Source organism: Apis dorsata, unplaced genomic scaffold, assembly GCF_000469605.1.
Source record: "Apis dorsata unplaced genomic scaffold, Apis dorsata 1.3 scaffold_303, whole genome shotgun sequence".
Lineage (NCBI taxonomy): Eukaryota > Metazoa > Arthropoda > Insecta > Hymenoptera > Apidae > Apis > Apis dorsata.
This window is the reverse complement of record NW_006263576.1, coordinates 606,521-625,354: the sequence shown is the minus strand read 5'-3', so window position 1 is coordinate 625,354 and position 18,834 is coordinate 606,521. Positions and strand designations below refer to the sequence as shown.

Below are 18,834 nucleotides of genomic sequence, written 5' to 3'. Positions count from 1 at the left end.
CTCTCTCTCTCTCTCTCTCTCTCTCTCTCTCTCTCTCTCTCTTTCTATCTATCTATTACATGGGCAAGATAGAACTCGAACAACACGTGAAGATTCTTCATTCTATTAGGCAATAATATACACAATATATACTCATAATTTCTCTCATATATATATATATATATACACGACACTCACGTATATATCGACATTCACGTAACAAAAGCGTCGGCCCTGTACAAGTAGATTTTAAAAAGATAACCTCATCTCTAAGGCTTAATATTTGATATCATGTATTTTGGCCCATGCTGGATTCAGTGGCACACAAAATCCGTGTGTTTTTTAATATATTAGTTCGTTTTTTTTTTCAATCTGTAAAGCGTCGATCGATCACTGGGAAACAAGAGAAAAAAAAAAAGAGAATTGTCTGTGTCAGCTGAGTTCATGATGAGCCTTGCATTTTTAGATGCTATATCAAGTAGAAAAGAATTGGGCATGGAATGTCTATGATGAAGTTTTTCTTATTCGATGCAATAACACTTTTTTTCATCAGTTTTAGACAGTATTTTTTTTGTCTATTTGTATGAATTTATTATTATGTTTATAATTAGTGAGAATATGTGATTTATTAATCCACACCGCACGTAGTGATTAACACGAATTAGAGGAAAAAAAAAATAATGAGTCTTGTGCTTGTATAATTTTATTGCAAGGATGGAACCGTTTCAATGAGCCTGCACTCTACATATTTTCATCCAGTTTTTTGTCATGTTTATTATATAATGTATGTCTAGCACAGATGATTTACCACGTATGTTGTGTGTATAACGCTCGCGTGCTCGCATGCAGCGAGCGCGTGTGCATAGTTATTCGATCACGTTAGTCGGCTAAAACGACTCACCTCAATTCCTATCGCAGTTCTGGTAAGTTTAGTCACATTAATTAGTTTTTATTTTTATATATATATATATATATTATACGTCTATGTTCAATGTGTGTATAATTTTTTATCAAATACGCGGGGATCGCGATTTTTCTAATAAATATTTCCTCAATCTTTAATTTTCAAATAATTGTTTTTTACAAGATTCGTGATTATATAAGTCGCGAGAGACTTTTTACTATTTTAAAAAAAAATTAAATTAATAAAAGATTATGTATATGTAGAACATAATGAGTTTGTTCAAATCTCTTTGAAAAAATTTTGAAAATTTTACATTCTGTCTGGACATATTTTTATAATAAAGTAATAATATATTGAAACTTGTTTTATTTACTTGTTTCAAAGTTTTATCATTATAAAATGGAAAAAAAAAGATAAAAAAGAATTCTGAAAATTTTTGAGAGTTAATTTTTTCAAAGTAATATTTCACTTAAAAAAGTTACTTTACACGATATAAAAAGTTCATGAACTCATCGTAAAATTGTATATATATATTTTATTATTGAATGTTACTATAATATGCTTTAAAATACTCCTTTTTGAAAGCTATACGATGATTTATATATTTTTCAAAAACAATTTTGGAAATCTCTTGATGTCATTAAAGCCATAAAAATATTTTTACTTTTGAAAATAAAAAAAAAAAAATTAGATTCAATGTACGAGAAGAATGTTTCAATTCCAAACAAATTATTTCAGTAACTGAAAGCTTGAAAGAAAAGCATTTTATGACATTAATGGCATTGAGAATAACATAATGCCAGGTCTAAAGTTACATTTCACAAAATTGTTTGGAAAAGTGGACAGAACATTGACATCCTTCCGAAAAGGAATATTTCGAGGTTGACAGTGACATCTAATAGTGAAGTACATAATTTAACCACGACGAATTCTCGAACTTTATCAAATATCATATAACTATATCAAATATCATTCTGCTCTACATGTTCGAAGTTTCGTTAAAAACAAAACTCTTTTTTGCTTCTGACAATACAATTCATATGAATTATATAAATTATGTAAAGACTTTTGCGACTGATTGTATATGTATATATTATTCCAAATTATTATATAACTAGAATAATAATATTGTTTTCGATAGATCTTTGAATCGAATATTGTTATTGTGGCAGCAGACTAAACTGGTATATACGAAAATACGTTCTCCATATTTTTTTTCTTAGCTGGTTGCGTCGTATATATTTTTGCGCGTATATATTTTCATTTGACCGTATTTACGCCCTCGAGCGGCATCACGACAAGTGTATATATTCTCTCTCTCTCTTTCTCTCTCTATCTTTCTCTCTTGAGGAATCATGGTCAAAGAAAGAAAAAGCAAATAGAAAAACAGTAAAAGCTGATGGCTGGCAATCAGAGAGAGAAAAAAACGTAACGAAATCGTTAGTCGGTTGATACATATGTATGTATATTATATATATAGAGCGTGTACATGGTAGTTGCTTGTAAGTCTTCGTATTTTTTTTTATTTATCTTCTTCTATTTTTTTTATATTTTTTTTTATTTTCGATCATCCATGTTATTTTAATCGGGAGTGGAATCTAATTCGTTCGTTGTGTTGGCAGACATATTGTCGTGTGTGGCCACATCACCTACGAATCAGTCTCGCACTTCCTCAAGGACTTCTTGCACGAGGACCGCGAGGACGTCGATGTGGAAGTTGTCTTCTTGCATAGGTATGATTATCGGTCCGATATCTATTATTTCACTCTTAATCAGACCTTAATGCATATCTATCTTCCCAATTATGGTCTCATTTCGGTCAACGAACCTCTGTATAATCTCAGCATGTGCAGCATTAATTGCAGACAGTTTTTTTTTTTTTAACACGATTATACAGGATGTTTTGACACTTATCCTTCCATGTCCTAACTCACTTGCCGAAAATATTCTATATCGAGATCGATCAGATCGATTTTATTACGATACAAAAATAATTCGAACCCAATTATTATTAAAATTCAATTGATATATTTACAACGATTTTCTTCACATTTGAGTCACCTCATGTTAAAAATAAATACGCGATGATGCGTTTATACACATGTGCTAAACGATATAAAATTAAGTAAGTCTGCTACTGTAATCGTTACCGATAAGCAGTCACTCGCGTCAAAAACCAATGTCATGCGATATCGATGATTATCACGAAAAGAGTAATAAATTACGCCTGTAATTTATCGTAATGTTGTGACGACTTGGGGTAAGTATAGGCAATACGATTTGCCTAGGTTTCACAATTGTATATATATCAGCTTTCCAGCGGTTATACGACTAAAGACGATCAGACACTGCCGATCTTATTTTTTTTTATTATTCCATTTTCAATGCGGGCTTTTGGGTCAATGCGAATGTTAATTTAAGAGCTTAATGTCAAGGCTATGTTTCGATGGTCAACAGAGAGAGGGAACAGGATGTACCGAAATATACAGTGTAGAGAAAGGCCAAGGGTATCTGGTGTTCCAATGCACCACATGTTTCGATTGATCGAGTCATGAGGTCTGATCGTCATTGTCGTAAGGAGTGATCTGTGTTTCCAGGAAAGAGCCAGATCTCGAATTGGAGGGTCTCCTGAAGAGGCATTACACGACCGTGGAGTTTTTTCAGGGCACTATGATGAATGCTGTGGACCTGGAGCGTGTCAAGGTATCCTGAACCCTAAAGCAACCATCACACGAATCCTCACCCTTTCAATATCGAATATCCTTACTCTCTGTCCTTTGCGTGGCCGCTCGTGCTTCTTGTTTTCCTTCTAGTTTTTTAGGTTTTTTGCGCGGTTATTTACTCAACAGCAGTTGATCGATCGATATAGATATCTAAGAAAGACTATATTTTAAATTAGGTATTCAATTTATGACATGTAATGTATATGATTAGTTGCAATTAGGTTTGCTCAGTTTTAATTTTTACTCGATTGTATTTCTCTTTTTCTCTTCTATTTTTCTCTCTACGTATTTTGTCATCTTTCATCCTTTTTTTTCTGTTTTATTTCTTTTTTTTTTTTAATTATATAGTGGTTTGATAATGTATTTGCAATTGAGGTATTGCTTTCTTTATTTTGAAAACGTAATATTTTATTAAAATAGTTAAAATAGTTAAAAAAGATAATTAGAGGAATTGAAGATATGGAGATAAAAATATGATGAGAAGAAATATATTTTGAAATTTTTTTTTTATTATATGTGGTACGAATGAAAAAACAATTTCTCATTTAAATATAAGCATAAAATGTGAAATCAAATTTTTTGTGTATTATTTTTAAGAGAATTCAACATTGAAAGTTCGCCAAATATGCATATAATTAATACACATGGATATATTATTCATCTTGTTTTCATCTTAATAATAAATTGTCATTAGTATGAATTAACATTTTACATTTCTCGTTATTTAAATTTTCTATTTTTTTGATAGATATATTATATTCTATTCACGTATACTCATTCTGAATTTATTAATTTTTGATAGTTGAATGTTTTTTTAATTGATCGAATAAAACTCTACACATATTTAGCATAATAAATATGTAATCCATATATTTTTATATTTTCTTCGAATCATAAATAATAAAATTAACCAAATTGTATTTAATTTTTTTCTTATAAAAAAAAAATTTTTTATGAAAAAAATTCTATTTTACGTTTTCTATCTTTACTTATGAAATTATTTGCTTTTCAATTGTATCACAGATTACATTCTTGTTTTAAGTGATTTTTAATCTTGAACAATTTTAAACTCGATAATTTTGTATCAAAAAATAATTCAAATCATCACAAGAATTATATTTAGAAAAACAATTACAATTAACAAATATAAAACTTTCTTAACACTTAACACTTCAATACTTTCGTTTGCGAAACAGTTTTCCTTTTTATCGTATGACATCATTTTTGAAAATGAACATTTCAAGTGAAATGTTTCTCCATATTGTATTTCGAGATTACGCAGATAATCGTATTAGTCATTTATTAAAAATCATCTTATACATATGTTGGTATATATATACATAATACACATATATATGTACATATATGTATATGTACAAACTTATACGTAGAAAGCAATTGCCTGCGACTGCATGGTATGCTGTAATGAGCTATGGAGCCGAATCAGCGTGCAGTAGAGACTTACTTAGATCTATTACAACGTTTATCGTATCCTTGACTTACGAGGAAACATATTTATTATAAAATAACGAATGTGTAGAACAGTAATTCTCAACCTGTGAGTTGCTTTTTATTTTTAAATAATTTGTAATAATTTTTAACATTTATAGTAAATGTTGGATAAATAGCCAAAAAATCGAAATCCAAATTGTGTATTTATAAAGTAGAGATAGTGAAATTTAGAAAAATTATATTATTTGATCAGAGCTCATAATTCTTTTCGAATTTTGTTATATACAGAAATACTTGCAATATCAGTGTACAATAAAAATTGGATAAATCGAAACTCAAATTGTGTATTTATGAAATAGTATATTGAACCAATATAGTTCGATCAAATTCTTTTTATATTTTCTTAAATATAAAAACATTTATCAGGATATATATAATAAAATTTGTATAAGTATTCAAAGTTTTACCTCATCGACATTAAATTATAAGGTAAAGGTATTGAATATTAATCACGATTTTTCTCATATTTTGTTAAATATAGGATACAATAAAAATTGGATAAATATTGAAGAATCAGAATTCAAATTGTACAGAATACAAATTGTATTTTTCGAAAATATTGAGATTTAATTCGCATGACTCGATCAGAATTTTTTTTGTATTTCACAAAATATAGAAAACAAGATGAAAGAAGAATTATACAATAATGATGATTATTGGCCATCACTTACACTTATCTGATGTTTACTATATTTATATATTTTATAGAGATATTTATTTTACACGAAAAGAAAGAAATCGCAAGATACATGAATATTGCAAAAAGAAATCGCAACTCAAAGATGGTTGAGAAATAATCCATTAAAAGATTAATCACTTGATATTCCTCGAAGGTCTAACGCTAAATACGACAGCATTATTATTACTACTTATATTATAAGTCGAATCTCCGCCCATCTCTGGCGGGCCTACTCAGCGATAATTCGCAAAAAAGGCGTCCTCCGATATCTGAGGTGAACATTATTTATGAAAAGAAACGTATCATTTTGTCGGGCTCGTGCCATTTAGGAAACCACCAGATCTCGAGCTGGAGGGACTATTCAAACGGCACTTCACCACCGTGGAGTTCTTTCAGGGGACCATCATGAACCCCATTGATCTGCAACGGGTCAAGGTGAGTTTGATATCTATTCTGCCCCCTCCAAAGTTAATGATAAAAATCCTCGTCTCCTTTTTAACATATGCAAGATAATACCTATGATAATTACATCGATTTGTATCAACCTGCGTGTATTATTTGGCGAACGCCACTATGCATATTTACATATATATACGTATACAATATGTTCTTGAAACGGTGGAATATTTTCTGGAGAGATGAAAATAAATGTTAAATTTGTTATTACGATTTTTGAGTGTGAATCTAATAGAAATTTTATTCTAATATTTTGTCAGCATTGAAATTACGTTTTTCAAATTTAAATAGCATGCTAATATTATTCTGATGACATCTATGATATTATTATTTAAAATATTTTATGAAGATTTAGAAGTGATTCGAGAAAATAATCATTGCAGAATTTAGGATTTATTTATTAAATATTTAATTATTGTAATATATTTAAAATTATAAATAAATATTTAAAATTTATTGTAATAGATATATATATATATAAATCAAATAAAGAAAAGTTTTTAATATCATGAAAGAAATATTGAAGGATAGCACGCGTAAAATATGTTACGTAAAATAGATGGAAAGAAAAAAATTGAGTATTCTAATGTGATTATAATAAAAAATACAATAATTACAATAAATAATATTTAATAACAATATATATTATATTATTAGGTTTTTCTTAACGATAATATAATAGTTTTATTTAAAACGAATTAAATTATTATTAATTAATTATTATTAATTATTATTAATAATTAATTTAATTATAATTAAATTATTAAATTAAATTATATCAATATTAAGTTTTCTTTATAAGTTATTTATATATATTTTATATTTTCAATTATCTTAAAAATATTCCATTATTTTCAAATTAATTCGACATATTGTATACATATATTTATGTACATACATATACATCTTTGTGCTCAACATCCACAGGATCATCGAATTATCGTATTCCTTCGTTGTGTTATAGCAGCTCCCATGACGTAGTACTTGTACTTTGAACGTTTTATTCTTGTTATCAAAATATTACTATAATTATATTTATTATATTTAATTTTATTTATATTAATTATATTTATTATCAAAATATTCAATTAAATTATTTTCAATAATATAAATTTCATTTGAAATATAATATTTAGATTAAATATATATTTTTTGAGGGATTAAATAAATTATAGAATATAAAAAAATTAGAGGAAAAGATTTTTTAATTTAATATGAATGAAATATGAATACAAAATGAAATATTTTGTATTTATCAATTGAATATTTTAAAAAATGACATATACATTTGATAATATAAAAATATAATTTTTCATAATGATTTAATATAAATGTAAATGTTGAATAATTTTAATTTCAATTTTGATTTTAATTAAAAATAAAATACAAAGTTATATTCTAAATATAACTTATAAATATATATTTAAATATAATATATTAAAGATTTTCAATAAAAAATGCTTTATATATGTAAAAGAAATATACATTGTAATTGTACATTGAAACTGTATTATATTGGTACTTCGCAATTGATTTTCATTGCCATTAGAGGGATAAGTATACGCTTTCTCACAAGTATTCGCGTATAGTCTTCTTATAAATATTGTTTCTCTTATTTCAGCATTTAAGATATGGGCTTGCCAATAAGCAAGCTTTTAATAAGCATCGGTGGTTTATTTTTCTTTCTTTTTTTTATTTCTTTTCTTTTTTTTGTTTTTTCTTTTTTTTTTTAATTTATATTATAGTTTATTTATATTATATTATATATTATTTATATTATTCATATTATATTATTTATATTTATATAATATATATTATATATATTATTTATATTATAATATAATTTATAAGTTATAAATTCATATGCATGTGATTTAAGTTAATTATAAATATATATTATTAAGTATAGTTTAAATATAAGTTATTTAAGTATATCATTTTTCTTAATTTACAAATAATTTAAAAATAAATAAAATTGCATTTAATTGTAAAATACAATATATATATTAAGTATATATTATTACTATCAAAAAGTACAAGGAATATGATTTCATGGTTGCTGCTTTAAAATTTTAGTAGTCGTTCGGAAACGTGCGAAAGGACAAATGTTGTTGTTCCAAAATAATTGTTGCCTGTATGTACCCTTCTGTGCATATTGACGATGTTTTATGAAATCCCTTTGACGCGCTTTCCATGCTGTCATTTGCTTTCGTGTTCCAATATGTAATAGCTCGTACAAGTTTAATCGAATACACGATATCTCAGCAAACGTTGAATGATAAAGTTATCAAATGAAAGTTAAAAGTTCTTTTAATATTTCTCCCTCGATTAAATTCTTCGAAAATATTTTGTTTTTCAATGCAATTTCAATGCCAATCTCTTGTCAAGGGACTTTGAAAAATGATAATTATATCTAAAAAAAAAAAAAAAATATTTTTAGTTTCTTCTGACGTTAATATGTATACATTTTGACATCTGTATCAAATTGCGTGAAAATAAGTCTCTCGAAGATTGTTTACACCTACTGGATACAACTATGTGTCTACTATCAATCCAGGTGGGTAAGTGCTTGTGAATGAAATTTAAATAAATAATTATATTTCTAATATAATATTACTTTTTCTGTTAAAGATTTAGTTTACAATAGCGATTCATAACTCTTTATTAAGTACATAGATTCTGCATTTAAAGAAGAAAGAAAGAAAAAAAGAAAAAGTGACAGAATAGTATGCTTGGCTATTTGTATAATATTTCTTTTATATCGATTAAATTTAAGTCAAGTTGTAGATGCGCATGTTGACGATACTTTGATATCATTTTGATAATTCGTTATTTAATAATATTTTAGAAATATTGTAAAGTTTTGGTTTAAAATGTGTCGAAGATACTGTAAAATATAATATATGGTAAATAATAGAGATTTTTTTTTTAAATGAAATTATATAGATACAAAAAATTAATATTATGATATTCTCATAAATTACATTATTTTTTATCTCATATTTTTTTTTTCAAGAGTTTGAAATCAGAAAAGCATTGAAAGTTTCAAGACTCAAAACTTTTTGTTCTTTTTTCCAAAAATTTCAAGTGCTTTATTTTTAATAAGTACATACATGAAGAATTTTGGAATATAATACCTGATAATTGTAATTAATATCATATTTTCATTTTTGAAAATATCGATTTCTAAATTTTGATAAATATTCTTTTCTCAGTATTTACGACGCATGCCAATAGTTATCTACTATTAAACGCTTGTAAAAAAAAATGTGTATATTACGTAGTGCATATTCCTGCATATTCGATGTATCACAGTGATTAGTTTTCCCGTGTTTTCTTTGCCTGATATTCATCATTTCCCCAAAAAACACATTTCACTTGATCAAAAATCACATATCATACATATGGCGGACTTTACTTTTTACAAGCATATATGATTGAATTTAATTTTATCAGGTATATTTCCCATATATATTTGAAAGCAATGTGAATCAAATGACATGTGAAATTGTACAATTGTTATTTGCATTGAATAATGATCGAATAGAATAAATTTTGCGCTACATTTTCTTTCGCTAATGATTCCTTAGTTAAAAATTTGTTCAAAAGCAGTTTCTATTTTGTAATTGCTTTCCAACCATTCATCCCTCTCCATGTTACATATGTCACCTCCTTGATTCCATTTTCGCTTGTTTATTATTCATATATACGCGGGACAAAATGTTTCGATCATTTTAGGTCCACGAGGCAGACGCGTGTTTGGTTTTGGCGAACAAGTACTGTCAAGATCCAGATGCGGAAGACGCAGCAAACATCATGCGTGTCATCTCCATCAAGAACTATTCGGATGACATTCGCGTTATCATTCAATTAATGCAATATCACAACAAGGTATTGTTATCGATATTTTGCATGTGATTTAAGTTTCCGTTCAAAGAATTTTATTTAGAATATATATTTAATAATCATTATATAATTTGAATAATAAATAATTAACAATTCTAAATATTTTATACGTAATATGAAAATATAAATACGAATTACATAAATTTTGATTAATAAATTTAAATATTATATAATATTAATATACATATTATCAAATTTTATTTTATACACAATTAAAGATGATACTATTAAATAGCTGGAATTATCGGATCAGGACTTAAAAGGAAATCTATTATAATTTACTGCTTTATATTATTTGAAATCCATATTATAATAATGTGCTGAATATCCAGAGTTGGGTGGTTGCAGTTTAATAAATTTCAGATATCGATAAAACTTTTAATTAAAGAGAAATTATAATAACATATTGATTATAATAACTAATTATAATATAAAATATAATTATTGTCAATAAGAATTGTTAAATTTATTGGATATATTCAAATACATATAAAGAAATTCAACCGATGTTTAAATAATCGATATTTTATTTTGTTTAATTTTATTCAAATATAATCGTAATATAAGAATTAGTTCATATATTTTGGTAATTTTCGATTTTCTATTTCTATTAATCATTAAAATTTTTCACAAAATTAACATAAATTTTCATTCAATCAGAAATATAACTATATTTTAATTCTAATGAATCTATATATAATATATATTTAGATAGAAATTATAGATTAATTTTAAACCTTCTATATTATTTAACATGCAGTTTCGAGAACGATGTTGTTAATAATGCGCGGTACTTCCGGAAAGTAATTAAAATAATGAATAATTGGATTATTATTTCACAATCAATAATTAATAAAATGAAATAATAAAATTAATTTAATGATAAATACGAACCATTCAGAAACAAAAGTGATGTTGTATCTTTTTATCATTATATTTAAATAAATTTATCGTTTATTTATAAGAAAATATTCATCAGAGTTTTTAATGACTTTTTTCCATCATTCAAATAATTATTTTTTGACAAAAAGAAGTCTTGTTTCAATGAACTCATATGTACATTTTTTCACTTTTATATTAATATTCGAATACGTTCGAACAATTCGAAATTTTACGTTTCAGGCCTACTTACTAAACATTCCATCATGGGATTGGAAACAGGGCGACGACGTGATTTGCCTGGCCGAATTGAAACTAGGCTTCATCGCACAGTCCTGTCTAGCGCCGGGTTTCAGCACGATGATGGCCAATCTTTTCGCCATGCGTTCCTTCAAGACGGTCAGTAGAATGTCGTTCTAAGGACGACAGAAAAATCTGCCGATCTTTTTCATCTATGCATGTGTGAACAAGGTTCCTTAGGTTTTTTCACGGTTCACTTGTTCACAGCGACCTCGCGATTTTTATTAATTCTTATACAAAAATAATACGTACATAAAATACCAAAATACCACTTTGTTACTTTTATCTCGCTTTTCTCGTTTTAAAATCGATCGAAAATCATTTTTGAATATAAAGCATTTTTATCCGCTGCGTTTTACTTTAAATTATAATAATTAAATTATAATAATCTATGTTGAAAAATTGGAAAAAATCGTGAAAATGTAAGTAGATTAGTGTCGCTGTGAATAAAAGCGCGAATCCGTACATGCATAGGAGCGTGTGTAATTTAGAAATGGTTGGTTGATTGGTACCAGTCACCCGATATGCAGGCTTGGCAGAATGACTACCTTCGTGGAACTGGAATGGAGATGTACACCGAAACACTGAGCCCTACCTTCATTGGAATGCCCTTTGCCAAAGCCACTGAGTAAGTCGGTCCATGACCAATCCAACATCCAACAGATACCTGCATATCTGATTCAAGAGACGTAATCTGTGATTCCGTTCATTTGTGTCGAATCATTATGTATATATATATATATATATATATACATATTATATACATATTATACATATTCATATTTTGTATTAACAACGCATCTAAAACGCGACAAATATTTTATCGAGTCTATATTAAACTCGATCTGAATTAATAAATAATTAATTACTAATTAGAAGAGTTACTCGATTGATAATTTGTCAAAATTTGAGAAATATGTTGAAATGATGTATCTATTTGCCAGATTAATTTAATATAATTTTATAGAAATTTATTTTTTTAATATTATTTTATTCTTTTGTATATTAAAAATAGAATTTAAGAAGTAACCTTGTCCTATTATATTTTATCTATTATATAATTTTATATAATTTTTATATGATTTTATAATAATCTTTTGAATACCTGAAATGTTTACATTTTTATTATAAATAATAATACAAAATAGAATCACAATACTATCTCAATTACACGCATTCGAATAATAATAATTAAAAATGTATGAATAATTATGATGGAAAAATACGAAAATAATTTTATATATAAATACTTTTTGTTAAATATATAAATGTAAAAGATATTTTCTACATCTTTCTTATCTTTTGACTTCTCATTATTCTATTTTATATAATTAACAAAAATATTGATATTCATCTAATTCGAGTTTTCTGTTGAAACAATGAATAATATGAAATATCTTAGATTATATTAAAATCATATAGGAAACGTGCTCTTGTTCAAAAATATAAATAATAAGGATATGTTACAATTTATTGTAATCGAAAATATCGATGAACTTTTCACTTATTTATATTATTACGTTCAAGTATTATTAATAGTACCGTAGTAGTTCGTTCGAAAATTCTCAATTTTGTCTCAAAGTAATACGGATTCCGGTCGACCTCGGTTCTTTTTGTGTTCACGTTAACGACGACGGAATCACTTGGAGAAGGATTCGCAGTCTCTTGAATCGGAACGAAAAAAAGAAAAAAAAAAAGAAAAAAAAAAATAAAAAAAGGATGAAGCTTCGCCTCGCCTATGTCTTTCACTATGCTCCACTCCGCTATATACATTATATGGATTATATCTACATCTATATATCTATACTATACATGAACGTATTAACTGTATATTGTACAGTACCGTATCTGTGCTCTACACCTAATCGATGTAAGCCACCTCTAATCGCTTCAGTAACGTTTTTTGTATTTTTCACTCTCTTTCTCTGTCAGTTCTACGTACGGTTTGAAGTCGATCCGATTTATACCGTGGTTTGCAAAAAGACTTGTTTCAAAAGAATTTTATGTGGAAGAAGGATTTATGTAAAAGGAATTTTACTATGTACAACGATAAAGCATTTTAATTAAATAATCGATTTAAAAATGATCATTTAAGCAGTATTTTATTCATGGTTGATTAAAAATTCTAATGACATAAGAAATATATATTATATATATTTAAATATTTCTATTCTAATTTATTGTTTTTAATTTAATTTTTAATTTAAAATTTCATCATATGCTGCAATATATTACTTCAATAATTTAATTGAAACTTTTTTAATATTTCTTTTTTTTTCTTTTTAATTACAATAATATACATATTATATAATTTTTTACAAAAATTGCACAATGAACATTTGAATATTGAAAAATCAAAAGTTACCTATATCATGTATATGTAATTAAAGATTTCGCATTAAATGCAACCTTTTTTCTATCTTGCATATATTTTAGAAACGTAATTTATAATATAAAATGTGATTTTTATGCTTGAATACTCCACAGTATCGATTGACTCGAACGCTCACCGTACGTATAATAAAAATTTGCAACAACGACAAGCATAAACGGCAACTGGATGATTGGTAAGCATTAGGAATTATAGCTAGTAGGTATCATCTCAATCTCGCTTAGTGATTCGATCAGTCTTGAAAGGCGATTTCATATAAGAGAATCGAAGGTACTACTTACGTATGCAGTGCTTGTTACTTCGTGTCAGTGAAAAATTGTTGTTGGTCATTACCAGTTCAGGATTATATCTATCATAGATATGTGTAGTAACGAATATATGATGCATAAAATGGTACTTATTTGGTTATATTTATAAAAATATTGGCCTTACAATAGATAACAAGAATTTTTCAATCAGTCAAGATTGTGTGTAATAATTGTGGTTAGGTATAATCGTATACAATCGTACTGTGATGTTCGACAATTGTAAGATTAGTATATTTTTTTTTCCTGTAAATATTTAAATTTCACTCAACAAAGGTCAGTAAAATAAAAAATTGTAATAAAAATAACTTATTTGTTCTGAGCTATCCATTAAGAAAAAGGGAAAGAAATAAAATATATATTCGAAAGAATTAAATAGATCACATAGAATGTAGATAGATTTTATAGAATATTATTATAAATTTCTATTAATCAAATTTTATTTCCAGAAAACTAACTTAGATAATTAGAATATTCCTATACAATTTCGAATCGTTTGTTATTCTTGATAAATCTTTCTCTCTCTTCAAAAAATACCACATATGCAGGGTATTTCAGAACGAATAGTACAAGCATGCAGAAATGATTCTACATGCTATAAATGAATTGAAAGAAAAGAATTAAATTGTTTCAAGGCTTTGCTTTCGAGTAAATTAAGTTTGAAAAGTATTTAAGTTTGAATAATATTGTCTGATTTCTGATTGAATACGAATGAATAATGAATAGAATATTATATAAAAATAAACAAAAAAAAAGGAGAAAATTTTTTAATTTGAATTTTTTTATTAGTTTCTAAAAAAATCGAATTTGAAAATTCTTTGAATACACAAGATTAATTTTTTAATTGAATATAGAACATTCGATTATAGACCTAAATTAAATCGAAACAATATATTATTTTGATCATGAATGAGATTTCAATTTTTCATGTAAAAAATGTAAAAAAAAAAGTTGAAAATTTTACCATCAAAAACCTATTCAGAAAATAGTGAAAACCATATCCTTGAATTCACTTTTTGTTGCATTCCGATATCTGAATCAGTTGTTGAAATATGGAGACTCAAAGTGTCTATAATGCTTAAGATAGTGCTGAGAATATGAATAAGCCTCCTGACCTACATTTTTTCCTGGAAATGCATACGTTCTTCCAAGAATTAGAATCTGTCTAAAGTTTTGGATAGATCAGTAAAGTGCGAGGGAGAGAATCGAGTAAGAGATAAAGACAGAGATAGCAAACGATTAAAAATTACCTTTTTCTTTTTACACAACGATATCTCGGCAACCAGAAGTTGTATCGGGATAAATAAAAAAGCATTTTAAAGAGCAAGATACCACGCTTCTAACGATCTTTCATTCGTCGATTAAAAATCATTATCTTTAAAATTATAGCGATTTAAAATTTTAATAATTTTAATAAAATTATTAAAATTTATAAAATAATGGAGTTATAAGATAAATTGCATATGATAAATGTGTTGATTTTTGGATAAATATCCTTTATAATGATCTTACTAATGATATGTTGAAAACTTTAAATTAGTTGGTTCAAAGTAAATTGGATCTTTATTTATTCAATCAAATTTAATAATATTATTAGAAAAGTAAAAAGAAAAATCTTTAAAATGTAGTCTTCAATATCGTAATTTTCTTTTCTATGATACACTTGTACGAAGTATGTTTCTGGACTTGATAATCATATTCTCCTTGAACTGCCCTATATTCATTCGTGAAACTTACTCTTGCCGATGGATATTCTTATCGATTTTTAGTTACCAATGAGTAAAAAACGAAGTTTTCTTGTAATTTTTATCTCGAAGAATTATTCCTTAAATTTATCCCAACATATATATCTATAACCAAATATTTCAATTTCAATTTTCAAAATTTCACTCTACTTTTCATTTATTTTCACATGTAATAATATTCATTTACTCGATTCAATCAATCTCAATCGAAAATTTACCAATTTCAATCTTAAAAAGAAGAAAAAAAGAGAAGAAGAAGAAAAAAAAAAACTTAACTTAACTTAAACTTATTCTTACTCGAGAACGAAGCTCAAAACGAATTTTCATTCTCTCCTTTTCGATTTTTGCATCTAGAATTATCTATTTCGTCGGCTTGATCACGTATCGGTGCTGAGACACTCTGCACATACATATATATATCTATTTAACAGATGAATGATAATCGTACGAAAATCGGTGTTATCCTATCTTGTTTTATCCTGCACGACAAGATGCGGACCACGAGGTCAGCGTTCTTCCTCGTGTCAGGCTCAGTCAGTTATTTAGATAGATTATGAAAGGTTTGATGACGTGGGGCTTGATTGGTTGGTGTTTCAGTCGCCGGATACTCAGGCGTGGCAGAATGATTACCTGCAGGGCACGGGCTGCGAGATGTACACGGAAACCCTCTCCCCGTCCTTTACCGGGATGACATTTCCCCAAGCCAGCGAGTAAGTTCTCGCTGTCATTGGTTGTCACACGTTGCAAACAATTTTTATCAACATACATATACATACATACATACATACATACATACATATATACATACATATATATAAAATATATGTATACCCAAGACACATCATGCATACAAACACAAACAAAACATGTAGCGATCGCGTGATAAAAAAAAAAAACGAGTTGTGACAATAAGATTTTTACATACATGTGCAACATACACTTGGACATTCGAAAAATGAACACTGATAGTGCGAGATTTTTGTTTCTCTGCCTGTTTTTATATAATTGTTGATCTCGCATACTTTTTAAATGTACCTCATCAGTGTGAAATGTGTACATATATATATTATATACTTTATTATTGATTACGAGATTACAATTGTCACCCTTCACCTCGGTTTTATTGATTATCCCTTGAAACATGTTTTTTTTTCTCTCATGTATCAGGATCGTTTTTTCTTTTTTATTTATTTATTATTTTTTTTTTTTTTGGTTAGTGTAGTTTTTGTTTTGTTTGGTAATTTGATATTTTGAATGTATCTTTGAAATTTTTGCACACACACATACACACACACACACACACACACACACACACACACATATGATATTGAGCCGATCGTTTGAATAGTACGTTTGTTATTTTTATTTATTTTTTTTTCTTTTTTGTTAACCAGCTCTCTCTGGTTTTCACAACCAATTTGTACGAACAATATTGCACCAATTTTTTTATTTTTATATTGCGTGTAGAAGTAGTAGTGATGCCAGATCGGTGCAGATTTCGCGACAATTTATGCGAATACAATAACTCTCAAAGTTTTTTTTAAATCTTAAAATTTAATTTTATTACATATTGTTTTAAAAAATTTCATTTTATTTCATTTAGCTTTAAAAATTATCTTATTTCGATAAATATTTAATTTGAAATAAAGTTATCATTGTTTAAAGAATTCTAATCTTTAAATACTAATTTAAATATTAATTTGCTTTATTTCTGTATCCTAGATTCAATACTAAAGTAATTTATGTAACATATTACAATATGTATTCTGCAATTATTATTTGAAAATTGATTAGAAAATGAAATAATTGAATATAAGAACTAAAAAGTTATGAAATGAGTTAAAAATCATTTTAACTTTATAATTAAAAATAATAATTGCACAATACAATTTTATTAATGATTTATTATATTATTTTTTAATCATTTTCATTATTTAAATCTTTAACGTTTGAAAAATTTTGTCCGACGAAATCTGCATATCATCTATTTAAGATTGTATTTTGTTTTCTAGTAATATTTTTATAGCTTCATACAGTATAAAATGACGAAACATTTTAAAAAAAATATATTGTTTTTAGCAATATATTATAATAATATATTCAATTTTATCTGGCATATATTTTTGACATTTTATGCATAAATTTTTTTTTTAGGGATATATATATGTATATAATATATACATATACATATGAAGACGGGTTTTCTTTCCATTTTTATTCTTCTTCTCTAGTGTGTGTTCTTAGTTGTAGCGTTCTAATCTTCTCTTAACAAAACACGTTCGTTGTACACGCATGCCTGCTGCTCTCTACTTTACATCAGATGCATACATTTTCGGATGTATAACATATTCACACGAATTATAGAAAACTTCTTGAACGAGCTCGCAGTTTTACATTTCAAGTAGGTTAATATTTAATATATTTTATAAATTTCTATTTTATTCAATTCTCGTTATTAATACTTGATAAATCCAATGATAAATATCGCTAGGAAAAAAAAATAACTATCTCTTTTAAATATATTTATTAATATTCTTCAACATTTTTTATGTATCATTCGTATATGTATTGTATATTATAATTATTGATCGAATTTTAAATAATATGAAAAATATATAATAAATTTGGGAAGTTATTATTATTATTATTATTTTTACAACAACTTCATTGCGTTCTAAAAAATATAAAAGTGCGCATTAATAATTTAATAATTAATAATTAACTTAACCAGCTGTAATAAAATATACTTCTGTAATTTACTACATAATATTTCTTCAATAATGGAAATTTGATTACATTTGATTGATTGGACAATTTTAATCGATAAATACGATAGCCTGGATAATTGATTGTGTGTTTAAAGTTGTTTTTTTTCTTCTGGAAATGGAATATGAAGAAAATTTATTTTACTATTTAATTTTATCGATACATAATTTCTTTCAATTTTCTATCAAGTCAATTCTCATCATCGATTTTTTTTTATTTTATTTTATATTCTCTTTTTCTTTCTCTTTCTATATTTTATTTTTTTATATTTTAAAATTTAATATCTTA

General features: G+C 26.4%; 1 protein-coding gene across 42 annotated transcripts in view; it reads left to right on the top strand.

The window, feature by feature from the left end:
* LOC102676424 (calcium-activated potassium channel slowpoke) overlaps positions 1-18,834 on the top strand; it is a 120,748-nt gene that overhangs the window by 64,132 nt on the left and 37,782 nt on the right. For 29 of the 42 annotated variants that reach the window (XM_031511277.1, XM_031511278.1, XM_031511317.1 and 26 more), the window contains exons 7-11: positions 2,506-2,616; positions 6,127-6,232; positions 9,992-10,144; positions 11,282-11,437; positions 11,854-11,966. In XM_031511277.1, the coding sequence (XP_031367137.1) occupies positions 2,506-2,616; positions 6,127-6,232; positions 9,992-10,144; positions 11,282-11,437; positions 11,854-11,966 (639 nt within the window). Of the gene's footprint in view, positions 1-2,505; positions 2,617-3,480; positions 3,587-6,126; positions 6,233-9,991; positions 10,145-11,281; positions 11,438-11,853; positions 11,967-16,377; positions 16,491-18,834 lie in introns of all 42 variants that reach the window. The other 13 variants (XM_031511311.1, XM_031511307.1, XM_031511276.1 and 10 more) reach the window with 4 other exon arrangements.